The sequence below is a fragment of the Macrotis lagotis genome, chromosome 4, assembly GCF_037893015.1.
Source record: "Macrotis lagotis isolate mMagLag1 chromosome 4, bilby.v1.9.chrom.fasta, whole genome shotgun sequence".
NCBI lineage: Eukaryota > Metazoa > Chordata > Mammalia > Peramelemorphia > Peramelidae > Macrotis > Macrotis lagotis.
The window spans coordinates 251,124,095-251,139,090 of NC_133661.1; the positions used below are offsets into that span (position 1 = coordinate 251,124,095).

Genomic DNA, 14,996 nt, shown 5'->3' on the forward strand with positions numbered 1-14,996 from the left:
ATTTCTTTTTGTCAAAGTTTTTTGCAAGGCAAATGGGGTTAAGTGGCTTGCCCAAAACCACACAGCTAGGTAATTATTAAGTGTCTGAGACTGGATTTGAACTCAACTCAGGTACTCATAACTCCAGGGCCAGTGCTCTATCCACTGCGCCACCTAGCCGCCTGCCACTGTGCTACCTAGCTGCCCCACATAAGAGAAATTTCAATTGTTTTCATGACACGAAGATACTATCAAAACAACGTATGACCAGCAAACCTGTTTCAAGTGACCTTATACCTAGCTTTCCTTTCTTGACTTTAGACAAGTTATATTAGTCAAAATGGAACTAAAAGGCGAAGATGTTGACTTTAGATAATCTTTTTTTTGTTGATTAAAATATATTTTAATTTGGTATATCATCAGCCAGTGAACAAGTTTATATAACAAGCAGTATGTAGTAATTCATCTCACAGGAGACTTTCTGATAGGGGTTGGAACACTTAAAGCAAATCAAAGATGATTTAATCTAATCCTCCCATTTTAAAGTTAAGAAATTTGTTTCTCCATTAAATTGTCTTGACCAAATTTCATTGGGGTATATAGTAAATTAAAGATAGATATTTTAAAATGCCAATTTGCATGTATGTAGTGGGCTTATTGCAGACGTTACCAAATAGAATGTTAGACCAAATTATATCCCTTTAAATCATCTAGTCTTAATTTTTAAAAAAACATCACATATGTCTTCTCAAGTGCTAACTTTTAATTGGCCCATTTTTATTCTCATAAAATTGAATGGTTTGATTCACAATATATATCAATCTAGCTGTGTGTAAGAATCATAATGGGTGTGAATGTATATCTATGCATATATGTGTTTATATGTTTCATTTCAACAGCTCATAGCCTGAGTAATAAAAGGTCATACCATATAAATTTTATGTGGAATTAAATAATGAAATCTCAAGAGTTCCTGTATCTATTTAAACCAACTATAGTTTATATTTATTAGCACTTAAGAATGTGCATTCATGTCTTTTAAAATAAACAACCAAGCCAAAACTACATGTCACACTAAGGGAGGCATAATTAATCTTATGTTAAATACAATGTTTTTTATAATGTGGTCATACTTTAAAAAAAGTTTCCCTGCTCCCCTAATATTTGTCAGCAGACCCCTAAGAGTTCCCTGTCCATAAAAAAGGAGAAATGTGTATTAATGAATCCCCACCCCCCGAAAGGTTAAAAGTATATGAAATTGATCAGATTACAAACACCTTATGATACACTATGATCTGGTCCTTTTTGAATAGAAGGAAGGACAAGGCCACTAGATTCTGTGATTGGAACTTGTTGCGTGATGAAGGTCTGATCCTGGACATCATCCCTGAAATAAAGTTAAACTCAAGTCAGCAATCATAATAGAATTTAGTTCAAATATAAACACATGGAATTTAGTTCAAATATGAACACAGTTGAGTATATCACTATTATTTTCTTCATCCGATCCAGCCCCCAAGTTGAGCAAATACTTGCTAACTGATATGGAAGATCTTACCCCAAAGTGTCTTCGTTTCTAGTAGTAAGAGTAACATAGTTTGGAACCGGAGGGACAGAGGATATTCTACGTTTCCTACAAGGGGAAAAAACAGATGGCATTCATTGTCTTTTTTCCATGTGCTGTATTTCAGTTATGTTCTCAAACTGCTTAGATGAAGCACAAACTTGTTGCACTGAGAGCTTTGATTTTTTTTTTTAACCAGAAATACCTGTAATTTCACTGGAGCTGGTGTTGAAAGAATGTTTTATATATGACGAGCAACAAAAATTCTAGTTTGATTAGAATGTAGAATGCATGAAGGAGAGTAAGATGTAAATAAGACTGCTCAACTGGAATGCAGGCAGGTTATAAAGGACTTTAAAACTGGAATTTATTGGAAAAACTGGAGTTTATTGTGCAAATGAAGTGACATGGTTCAACTTGTCCTTCAATAAAATTCCTTTAGTAACTATTTGGTCAAAAGATGAAATGAAAGGGGTGGTTAGGTGGCACAATGGATAGAGCACCGGTCCTGGAGTCAGGAGTACCTGAGTTCAAATCTGACCTCAAACACTTAAATAATTGCTTAGCTGTGTGTCCTTGGGCAAGTCACTTAACCCATTACCTAAAAAATAAAATAAAAAAAAGATGAAATGAAAGACTGAAGGCAAGGAGACCAATAGAAGAGTTCAGATGAGAGATAATAAAACTTGAACTAGGATAATGAACAGATGAAAGAAGAGCAGGGGTCAGATGTAAAAGACATTGTAGAAGAATCAACAAGATGTGGCAATACAGGTAAGAATAAAAAGTCAAGGAAGACTGATGTTCCCAATCTGGGTCACTGGAAAGAAAGTCAGAAGAAATGTGGATTGGGGGGAAAAAGGATGAGTTTTTTTTGGACATGTTGAATTTGAAATAAATATCTGTGGGACACTGAAATGTCTAATAGACTATTTGTGAAAAAAGACTGGTGGTCATCTATGTAATTGCAAGCTAATTAAACCCAGGAGAGTTGATGAGGTCCTCAAAAAAGTTTAGAGAGAGATAAGAGTCAAAGACTGTGCCTTTAAGTTTGAAAGTGGATATGGAAAGGTGATCCAACAAAGAATATAAGGAGGAGTCAGGCAAAGGAAAAATGTCACAAATACAGAGAATAAACTATCAAGAGGAGAAGATGTTCCAGTGACAAATGCAGCACAGAGAATAAAGACTGGGAAAATACCATCAAATTAAGGGGGGGGAAGGTGTCCATCAGTTGGGAAATGGCTGAATAACAATAGTGTACACAAATATGAAATACTATTGTGCCATAAGAAATTATTTTAAAAAAATGTTTTCAGAGAAACCTGGGAAGACTTGGATGATGCAGGATTGAATAGAACCTGGAGAACAATTTTTACATCAACATGAAAAATGAATTTTGAAAGGCTCAAAAATGCTTATCAACTCAATAAAAAAATCATTAATTCCAAGGAATTGATGATAAGGAAGTGATGGACAGAATGAGCATACATACTATTTTCTGACATGGACAATGTGGAATTTTATTTTGCTTGACTATACATATATAAATTTCAATATTTGGATTTTGTTATTATTTGTGGCAGAGAAATGTGTTAAAGCGACAAGGACAGGTAACTTTCTAAAAGACTGCCTATAAATGGGAGATCTTAAGGACAAGATCTTGAAAAATATGAAGAATCTACTAAGGTTTGGATTTTTTAAAAGATAATAGGGAGGCAGATGAATTTTTAAGCAGAAGAAGCTATAGATGGGAGAAACTAAAGATTAGAGAGAGGTCCTGAAATTTCTTCTAACAATGTTCAGCAAAAGTAGGATTGTAGGTAGAAAAAGGGGCCAGCAAGGAATTCAAGTGAACTGTTTAACTATACAAATGAACTTGGGAAAGGAGGAAAAGTGAAACCAGAACCTGGGAGATGAGAGGGATGGATGAACTAGAACTCACTGTGAAGACAAAAAAAAATATGCAATTAGGATGATGTTACACAAGGGAACACAGGCAACCAAATGGTTCAAAAAATAGCTAGTAAGACAATTTGGTTAAAACAAGAAGGGTATAAAAGAAAATTATATGAAAGAAGTCAGAAGCTGAATCAAGCATGGGAGATGAGTATGAGCATGCTGGAAATCCCTGGAGAAAGCAGAGGTACACCAAGTCCCAAACACTGGAGCATAAGTGGCACTGATGGGAACACAAGCTGGCACTGGAACTAAGACAAAGATAAGCAGAAGTTACACAAAACAGAAACAGAATAATCAGAGTCAATCATTCTAGAGAACAATTTGGAACTGTTCTAAAGGGCAATAAAATTTTGTATGCCCTTAGATCCAGCAACATCACTACTAGGTCTGTATATCAAGAGACTTTTAAAAGGGAAAAGACCCATAAGTACAAAAATATTTGTAGGGGTTTTTTTTAGGTTTTTGCTAGGCAATGGGGGTTAAGTGGCTTGCCCAAGGCCACACAGCTAGGTAATTATTAAGTTTCTGAGACCAGACTTGAACTCTGGTACTCCCGACTCCAGAGCCGGTGCTCTATCCACTGTGCCATCTAGTCGCCCCATGTAGTTCTTTTTTTGATGGCAAAAAAGTTGGAAATTGAGAATTGAGGGGATGCCCATTAATTAATGGTTGAACAAATTGTGAATTATGAATGTAATAGAACACTAATGAGCAGGTGTATTTCATAAAAACTTGGAAAGACTTCCATGAACTGATGCTGAGTGAAGTAAACAGAACCAGGAGAACACTGTGTGATCAACTATGACAGAATTACCTCTTCTCAGAGGCAGCTAGATGGCACAGTTACTTTTAAGTTAAGAGGACCCGAGTTCAAATGTGACCTCAAACACTTAATAGCTTTGAGACCTCAGGAAAATCACTTAGCCCTGACTGCCTCACATCCAGGGCCATCTCTAGCTGTCCTGATTCATATCTGGCCAACTAGGCCCAGATGACTCTGAAGGAGAAAGTAAACCTGGTGACTTAGCCCAGCCTCCCTCACTCATATCCAATTCATGTGCTTGTCATGACATCATCTCCCTGATATAATGATCTTCTTGGAAAATGACAGGCAAAATATTATTATTATTATTAGCTCTTCTCACTAATACAGTGATCAAAGACAATTCTAAAAAGCCTTGTGATGGAAAATGTCAACCACATCCAGAGAAAGAACTATTGAGCCTGAATGCAGATCAAAATATTTTCACTTTACACATTTTTGATGTCTTTTCTTACTCATAGTTTTTCATTTTTCTTCTGATTCTTCTTTCACAGCATCACTCTTATGGAAATATGTTTAACATGATTGTTAAACATGCATAACCCCCCCAAAAAAAAGTACAATTGGACCATTCAAGCTGCTGAGAACAGAACTAATGAATATGCACTTTCCCATCCTCTGCTACTCTCCCACTTTAATTTTTTTTCTCTAAAAAGAAAAATGAGCTTTTCCCAAACCTTATTTCTTTTGTTTTGTTTGTTTGTTTTTTAGGTTTTTGCAAGGCAAATGGGGTTAAGTGGCTTGCCCAAGGCCACACAGCTAGGTAATTAAGTGTCTGAGACTGGATTTGAACCCAGGTACTCCTGACTCCAAGGCCTAGGCCTGTGCTTTTATCCACTACACCCCCAAGTCGCCTGCCCCCAAACCTTATTTCTTAGAGTTTGTTTTGCTTTTGGTTTCACCAGTCTTTGTTTTGTTTTTCTCAAAAAGAATTCTAAGAAAAAAAATTTGTAGTCAATAATTCCATTACTCATCTTTCTGATAATTACTAAATATAGCAGGTGAGGTTAAAAGTGGTAAAATGGATATATATATATATATATACACACACACACACACACACACACACACACACACACACACACACACACGTACATTTTATATACATATAAATATGTGTATATATATATATATATATATATGTATATATATATATATATTTACCAGAGAGAAATAAATTATAATTACGATGACCTTCCCAGCTGTGTGTCCAAGCTAAACAAAAGAGATCATATTTATCTGTCACTTTCTAAAAGCAGAAAAAAAATTCATAATTCTGGTCTAGGCTTGAATGAGGCACGAAATGAGCCTGGCAGTATGTGTTGGTGGGAGATTTGTAAGCAAGCCTTTTTTTTGGTTGAAGTACTGGCTTCAAGCATCAACTCTTTTCATGTTTTTCCACAAATTTGAAAGGAAAATTATTTACCCAGGGATCAGAATCAAGAAGACTACTGGGTAAAAATTTATATCCGAAAGGAAGCTGGGTAAGAGAAGTGGTCCCCAGATATGGGAGACGTTGATGAGAGAGGGTAAGAGATGTCAAGACGGAGTGATTAGTTCCCTGCTTCCTCAACTATCAGATGGATAACAGACTGCATCCCTCAAGTAGGACGCAAGCTCCTTGAGGGAAGTAACTAACTCTCCTGTCTACCTTTGAATCTCTGATACCTAGCTCAGTGTTCTGGACAGACTAGGTACTTCATAAATCTTGAACTGAACTCATGTAGATTCATATAGGTGTTCCTGGAATTCAGGCCTCACTGTAGCAAGGTGATCCTTTTATTCCTATTGAAAGGAATACTTGGGAGCCAAGATGGCGACAAGAAGGGATCGAGTCTTAGGTGCTCTCTAATAAAACTTGAAACTAAGGATTCTAACTAAACTTTCGAAGGACAGAACCCACAAAGGGACCCAGTGCAGCAGTTCTCCTACTCAAGGTAACCTGGAAAAGAGCAGAAAGGCTCTGCTCCCCGGGGTCGGAGGGGAGGCCTGCCAGAGCGAAAGAACGTCAGTGGCTCACAGCAGCGGGGGAGTCTCCTGAGCTGCACCTCGGGGAGCATCGGGCACAAAGTGGGGGAACAGTGGGGGACCTCTGCCAGAGCGAGCACGTGGAGCCCAGCCCTCAGGGCACACAGCGAGCAGCTTGGTCTTTCAGCAGCCCAGACAGAAACAGAAGCAGGTGGAGCCGGTAAGCAGGAGCCCCCAGGGCATGAGCCCATTGAGCTGAGGGAGGGGAGTGAAGAGAGACTGCAGAGCTCTGTCCTCTGCCCCTGGAACAGGACTCACATTCAGATCCTGATCGCAGTCTAGGCCCCCCCCATAGAACAGCAGGGCCTCCCCACCTCGGCCTGTGGCAGAGCGGGGAGCCTATGGTCATTCACAGACCAGAAGGGAGGACAGAGCCTCACACACTGAGACCCTTGTGGGAGTGCCCCAAAAGCTCAGGAAGCACCCCAAAACCAGGCCCAGGCTGGGAAAATGAGCAAGCAGAGAAACAAGAGGAACACCATTGAGAAATATTTTGCATATGAGCCCAAGAAGGATCAAACTACTCAGTCTGAAGATGAGGAAGCACAAGCTCCTGCATCTAAAGACTCTAAGAAAAACAGAAATTAGGCTCAGGCTATGACAGAGCTCAAAAAAGACTGAAAATCAAATGAGGGAGTTGGAAGAAAAACTGGGAAAAGAAAGGAGAGATGCAGGAAAAACATGAAAATGAAGTCAGCAGCTTAGTCAAGGAAATCCAAAAAAATGCTGAAGAAAATAGCACACTAAAAACCAGCTTAGGTCAAATAGATGAAACAGTTCAAAAAGTTATTGAGGAGAAGAATGACTTAAAAAGCAAAACTGGTCAGATGGAAAAAGAGGTAAGAAAACTCTCTGAGGAGAACAAATCCTTCAGACAAAGAATAGAATTCAGGGAGATTGATGAATTTAACAGAAATCAGGGATCAATACTTCAAAATCAAAAAAATGAAAATTAGAAGAAAATGTGAAATATCTCATTAAAAAAACAACTGGTATGGAAAACAAACTTAGGAAAGATAATTTAAAAATTATTGGGATACCTGAAAGTCATGATCAGGAAAAGAGCCTTGACATCATTTTCAAAGAATTACTACAGGAAAATTGCCCTGATATTTTAGAAGCAGAGGGCAAAATAGATGGAGAGAATCCATCTATCCCCCCGAGAAAGAGATCCCAAAAAACCAACCCCCAGGAATATTATAGCCAAGTTCCAGAACTCCCAAGTCAAAGAGAAAATATTACAAGTAGCCAGAAGGACACAGTTCAAATATCGTGGAGCTGCAGTCAGGATCACACAAGGACTTAGCAGCAACTACACTGGAAGCTCGTAGGGCTTGGAATATAATATACTGGAATGCAAAATAACTTAGAATGCAGCCAAGAATGAACTACCCAGCAAGGCTGAATGTCCTCTTCCAGGGAAGAAGATAAGACTTTCAATGAACCAGGGGAATTTCAAATGTTCCTTTTGGAATGGCCAGAGCTGAAGAGAAGGTTTGATCTTCAGATACAGGACTCAGGGGAAGCATGGAAATTGGAGGAGAGGGAGGAAATATGAGGGACTTAATGAGGATGAACTGCATGTATTCCTGCATAGAAAAATGACACTGATAATACTCATATGAACCTTCTCAGTTAATAGAGCAGGTAGAGGGAGCTTTTATAGATGAAGCACAGGAGAAAGCTGAATTCGAAGATAAAATATGGTGTAAAAATGGAGTTAATAGAAAAAAAGGGAAATGTAATGGGAGAAAGAAAAAGGAGAGGGGGAATAGTCCAAGATATTCCATATAAGAAGATTTTTTTATTGCAATGAGCTATTGCAATGATATGGAAGGGGGGAGGCAAGGGGGAATGAGGGAACCTTTGCTCTCATCAGAGGTGGCTAGGAGAGGAAACAACATATATACTCAATGGGGTATAGACATCTGGAGTAAGAAGGAGGGGGGAGCAGGGGGAAGGAGTGGGGATGTGAATAAAGGAGGAGAGGATGGACCATGGGGGGAGAGTGGATGGATGTAACACATTTTCTTTTTTGCTTCTTGCAAGGGGCTGGGATTGGATCACCTGTCTGGGACCATAGGGCCAGGTGGATTCTGGGCCTAAAGGGTGGTATGGGGGCTTGGGGCCTCTTGGCCCCAGGACCAGGGATCTGTCTGCTGCACCACTCAGAGACCCTACAGCAGAGTCAGAGTGAAAGGAGAGAGAAAAATATAGTACATGGTAGTGGAGAAATAAGAAAGGAGGGAGTTGCGATCAGCAATGGCAATGTTGGAAAAATATGGAAGTTAACTTTTGCGATGGACTTACCATGAAGAATGTGATCCACCCATGACAGAGTTGTTGGTGTTGGAACAAAGACTGAAGCACATTTTTTATAATTATTATTATTTGGGGGAGGGTGCAGGGCAATTGGGGCTGGGTGGCCTGCCTGGGGCCACATAGCAGGGTGATCTTTGGGTGTCTGAGGCCAGATTTGGACCCAGGTGCTCCTGGCTCAAGGGCCAATGCTCTGTCTGCCACCCAGCCACCCCTATTATTATTACTATTTTATTTTATTTTGGGTCTTTTTTTTTCTTCTTTTAGGTTTTTGTAGGGCAGTGGGGATCAGGTGGCTTGCATGTCACACGGCTGGGTGATTGTTGGGTCTATGGGGCTGGATGTGGGCTCAGGTGCTCGTGGCTCCAGGGCTGGTGCTTCGTCCATTGCGCCACCTGGCCATACCTACAATTATTACTATTATTTTTTTATTTAGATTTTTTTTCCTCTCCCCTTTACTTGATTGCCCAAGCAAGTCTATATTCATGGGGGGGAGGGGTATTTTGTTTACTCTTAAATAAGAGTATTTTATTAATGTAAAAAAAAATTTGTACAAAATGAGAATTAAAAAAATAAAAGAAAATTTAAAAACAGAAAATGAAATGCAATATCTCAACTAAAGAGTAAAAAAAAAAAAAGGAATGCTCTATTGACATACTCTATTGACATTCTAAATGTCTCAAAACTTGCGCCATCTTCCTTTCATTCTCAGCTGTTGGGGCTTGCCTCTTACTTGTGAAGTTCCTTCTCTGTGTTAATTCCTTAACTTGTCTTGGCACTCAAACACAAGGTTCCCAGAGAGAGTTGAGGCTACTTCAGGTTCTAATATTTTGTACACTAAAATCCAAGAGTTTCCACAGAGGGACCTCTCATTAAAAGTAGTACCAACAGCCATAATTAACCCTTTGCAAAGACCACATAAGGAAAATTTCCTTAGACCACATAAGGAAAATAATTGCTATACAAATATTTCTAGCATAAACCATTTTCACACACATACACAGTACACATAGGAAGAATAAGCACAAATCTATAGTAAATTTAGTGAGGTACAAGTATAAAATATAAGTGGGGCAAAGACAGTTTAGAACTCCTAATATTAGAGACTATAAGTCTTTTTTTCCCCCTTTCAAAGCTTCTTAAGTATGGGCAAGTTGCTCAGCTGGGTCTCAAAATCTATTCCTCTCTAGTCTATTCCTGGTTCCCAGGATATTATGCCCTTGAAGTTAGTTCTTCCTTTGGGTAACTATCTTTCTATATCCATGTTTGTCCAAGTCCTCTAGGATGAGAGCTTTCTCTATTGGTTAAATAACTTAAAATCAATGTGATTCTCTCCAAGGGCACAGTCATGGGACCTCTCCCAGAAATCTGCACCTCATAATGGAACCAGGGAATAGAATCATTTCTAAAGTCAGTTTAATACCTCATTTGCAAGTGATTATTTTCTGAGACTTCTGTAGGTAAATCAACTGAGGTGGGAAAAAAGGGGCAAGTACCTCATACTAATCTTGTGAAGAAGATGGAAAGATATGAATTTGATATGCATACATAAAACCTAAGTGTGGCAAAGACAATTTAGAACTCCTATCTCCCAGGGTTGTTTTGAGGGTCAAATGAGATAACATTTGTAACTCAGCATAGTACCCTGGCACATAGAAAGTGCTATATATATATAAATGCTAGTAATCATTATCTTTATTGGGTAAAGATATTATGATGATATATGTCCTTTTTTCTCAAAGAAGACCACGACATCAGAAAAATGATGCCTTGACAAGTATATGAACTGGATTTGAGTGAGGAGTGCTGTGCTAAGTCACCAATCTCACTTTCTCCTCTAGATTCTTCTGGGTCCAATGGCCAGATATGAATCAGGACGGCTGGAGATGGCCCTGGATGTGAGGTAATCAAGGATAACTGACTTGCCCAAGGTCACGCAACTAACAAGAGGCAAGTATCTGAAGTAAAAGTCTATGTAAATTTTCATAAAAATCAGAAGCATTGCATTCAAGCACCTGTGTTTTTCACTTGATGACCATTTAACCAACCCCTCTGCAATTTAGTAATGGCCAAAGTGCATTTGGCTGCAGTAGCCAAAAAATGCACTACTTTTTAGAGCAAACTGACCTATCTAACATGACTTTCATATGTAGAAGAATTTTCTCTATCATTCAAAGTATAATTGTTTTCATAAAATGAGAGGTGTATAAATATGAAGTACTTTTCATTATTATTCATCTTCTGTTTTATAAATCCAAACTACGATAAAACATCTCTTCTAAGTCATGGGGGTTTTCCTCATTTAATAGATAAGGTATATAAATACAAAAAGGCATGGCTGTTAAAAGTGCCAGCCACTATCATGAAAAGACATCCTACAGAGAGAATCCATATGGAAGAGCAACCAACTCCTATCAATGAAGTCTTCCAGATGACAATATGATAATGAATTCATAAAGTTTCATCTTCCTATCATCTTCAATGATAATAATATCCACAAAAATGATTGGCAATCTGCCTCTTAAAAAGTCAAGAAAATGAAGAATACATGTTGTCTGTAAACATAAAATTAAAGTTTCTTTGATACCTTTGGTCACAGTCAAACCTGGAAATAATCCTATTACTACTACTAATAATAATAATAATAATAATAATGATGATGATGATAACAACTAATAATAATAATGATAACAACTAATAATAATAATGATAACAACTAATAATACAAATAATAGAAATAATCTAAGTTGAACTTTCCCTTTTAACCAAGAATAAATTCAACAGCAACACCTACTAAAATGAGCATCCTGACAATGTGGACATTTTCCTTTTGTTACTTTCTGCCTCTCTCCAAAGGACAGGTTTGACTTTCATTATCTATTCTCTAAGAATATTTTGGTTTTTCAATTACTTGTTTTATGGTTCCTCTTTGTATTAATATCATTATGGTTATTGCTTATTTGCTTCCTTTTCAAAAAATTTTCTTCTGATGTTACTCTTGAGTTCCTTTGTATTTAGCATTTCTTGCTTTTTTTTTTAGGTTTTTGCAAGGCAATGGGGTTAAGTGACTTGCCCAAGGTCACACAACTAGATAATTATTAGGTATCTGAGCTCACATTTGAACTCAGGTACTCCTGACTCCGGGGCCAGTGCTCCATCTACTGCACCACCTTGCTGCCACCGTATTTAGTATTTCTTGCTGCACAGAATTATTCCATTGCATCCATGTATCACAGTTTTACCTCTACCATTCATCAACTGATGAGCATACAACTTTTGTTTTCAGGTCTTTGTACTACAGAATGTTATAATGAATATTTTGGAACTTTTGTTTCTGTAGTTGACTAGTATAGATTTTTAAAAAATATTTTATTTTCTAAACCCTCATAAATCCTCAACTTTTCTACATATGTCTAGCAAGATACAGCAGGAAGAGCTAGAAAGAGAAATTCCATTCAAAGTAACCTCAGACAATATAAAATACCTGGGAGTCTATTTGCCAAGACAGACTCAGAATCCTTTTGAAAACAATTATAAAACACTTCTCACATAAATCAAATCAGATTTAAATAACTGGGCAAATATCAACTACTCATGGATAGGTAGAGCTAATATAATAAAAATGTCACTTCTACCAAAACTAAACTACCTGTTTAGTGCCCTACCAATCAAAATTCCAAAAAATTACTTTAATGAGTTAGAAAAAGTTGTAAGTAAATTCATATGGAGAAATAAAATGTCAAGAGTTTCCAGAAATTTAATGAAAATAAGTGCAAAAGAAGGGGGCTTAGCCCTCCCTGATCTAAAATTATATTATAAAGCATCAGTCATCAAAACTGTTTGGTATTGGCTAAGAAATAAGAGTGGTGGACCAGTGGAGTAGACTAGGTGCAAAAGCAGAAGACGATTATAAGTAATCTGCTGTTTGATAAACCCAGAGAGTCCAGCTATTGGGATAAAAACTCTCTCTTTGATAAAAACTGCTGGGAAAATTGGAAGTTAGTATGGAAGAAACTTAGATTAGACCAACACCTCACACCCTTTACCAAGATAAGATCTAAATGGCTGCAGGACTTAGACATAAAAAACAATACTATAAGCAAATTAGAAGATCAAGGACTAGTTTACCCTGTCAGATCTATGGAAAGGGGAGCAGTTTATGACTAAGGAAGAGTTGGAGAACATCACCAAAAATGAACTAGATGATTTCAATTACATTAAAGTAAAAAGCATTTGCACAGATAAAACCACTGTAACCAAGATCAAAAAAATTGTAGTAGACTTCCAGCCAAGATGGTGGAGAGAAGACAGGCACAGTTCTAAAGTCGCCTGATCTCTTTCCTATCTATCACATGAAACAAACCTCTTAAAAGAAATCTGACCCACAAAACCCAGAAAGAAAAGCCAGGAGAAAGAATATCTACTTCAGGATTTGTCTCCCGCATCAGCTTTGACTGAATTCGGGCGGGTGAGTCTGGGCTCAGAGGGAGGATCAACCAGGAGTCTGAGGGCCCAAAAGCCGGACCTGCTGGATCAGCGGTGATGCTAGACAGCAGGGGCTTGAGTCAACAAGGGAACAGAGGCGCTGGTGTTGGAGCTGTCCCCCCGGAGCTTGCGGACAGGGCTGGGGGGAGAGTTCCGGAGCAGGAGAGCTTCAGACACCATCCCTGGGCTCCTCTGGTCTGAGAAACACAGTCCCATTACAACTCACACCTCCTCCCAAACAAACAAATGTAAACTACTTCTGCCTCAGGCCCAGGTGTGTGAGCAGCAGAACCAGCCCAGCTGAGGAATGACCTCAGGCTAGAGTAAAGCCTACCATTAATTGAAGGCAAAAGAATTTAATAGCTCCAACTCCTCCCTTCAAGCAACGTGAGAAGGCCTCAACCAAAGTCACAGACACTCCAGAGAAAGCAACCAGCACCTCCTACTAGCCAGCCAAAGAAATTGCACTCAGTGAGTAAAGCCTTTAGAGATCCCAAGCCCCTGTGAACCAGCCCCTCCCCAATTCAGGTCTTAGCAAAATGAAGAAGAGTCAGCAGAAAGGTGGATCCATAGAAAAATTCTTGGAAGGGAAAGACCCCAACTCAGAGAAACCTGGAACCTCTGAGGAGAATATGATCTGGTCTTCAGCACAGAAAGACTTCCTTGAAGAAATAAGGAAGGAGCTTAAAAATTGGGGAGAGACAATACCTTGCAACAAGAAAACAAAATCTTAGAAAGTACAATTGGACAAATACAAAAGGAGAATAAATCTCTCAGATCCTCAATTGGACAAATATAAAATGAGAATAATTCTCTCAGATCCTCAATTGGGCAAATGCAAAAGGAAAATAATTCTCTCAAAACCTCAGTTGTTCAAATGGAAAGCTCTTTCAAAAGTAGAATTGACCAATTGGAAAAGGAGTTGCAAAAGGTTAATGAAGAAAACTCCTCCCCCCAAAAAAGAATGGAATCTGCAGAAACTATGACTCCATGAGACAGCAAGAGTCAGTTAAACAAAATTTAAAAAATAGAAAAAAAAATAGAAATACCTCATCAGCAAAACCACTGACCTCGAGAATAGATCAAGGAGGGGCAACCTGAAAATTATAGGACTTCCTGAAAACATTAAAGAGAAAAAAAGCCTGGACTTAATATTACAGGATCTAGTGATGGAAAACTGCTCTGATATCATGGAGGGCAAAGTAGTTATTGAAAGAGTACATCAATTTCCACCAGAAAAAAACCCTAAAATGAAAACACCAAGGAATGTTGTGGCCAAACTCCAGAACTATCAAAATCCTGCAAGCAGCCAGAAAGAAACAACTCAAATATCAAGGAGCCACAGTAAGGATCACGCAGGACCTGGCTGCATCAACATTAAGGGATCGAAGGGCCTGGAACGAGATATTTCAAAGAGCAAGGGAGCTTGGAATGCAGCCAAGAATCCACTATCCCACAAAGCTAAGCCTTCTCTTCCAGGGAAGAAGATGGAAATTTAACAAAATGGAAGAATTTGAAAAATTTCTGATGAAAAGACCAGAGCTAAACAGAAAAAAAAAGGGTGCTATCAGATCTAGATAAATCAAATCATAAAACAAACAGGAAAGAAATTAGGGAGGTAAATAGATTGTTAGAAAAATTAGATATGGTAGACTTATGGAGGAAACTGAATGGGGATAGAAAGGAACATACCTTTTCTCTGCAGTCCATGGAACTTATACAAAAATTGACCATGAACTAGGACATAAAAACTTAATGATCAACTGCAGAAAGGCAGAAATAATGAATACATCTTTCTCAGATCACAATGCAATAAAAGTCATATGCAATACTGGG

General features: G+C 38.3%; 1 protein-coding gene across 2 annotated transcripts in view; it reads right to left on the reverse strand.

Annotated features, from left to right (window-relative positions):
- Window positions 1–5: 5 nt before the first annotated feature.
- Window positions 6–14,996, reverse strand: part of BBOF1 (basal body orientation factor 1) — an 83,657-nt gene continuing 68,666 nt past the window's right edge. For both annotated transcript variants that reach the window (XM_074235738.1, XM_074235737.1), the window contains exons 10-11: window positions 1,538–1,612; window positions 6–1,366 (exon numbers count right to left, since the gene is read on the reverse strand). In XM_074235738.1, coding sequence (XP_074091839.1) covers window positions 1,258–1,366; window positions 1,538–1,612 — 184 coding nt within the window. In that variant the 3' untranslated portion in view covers window positions 6–1,257. The remainder of the gene's footprint in view (window positions 1,367–1,537; window positions 1,613–14,996) is intronic.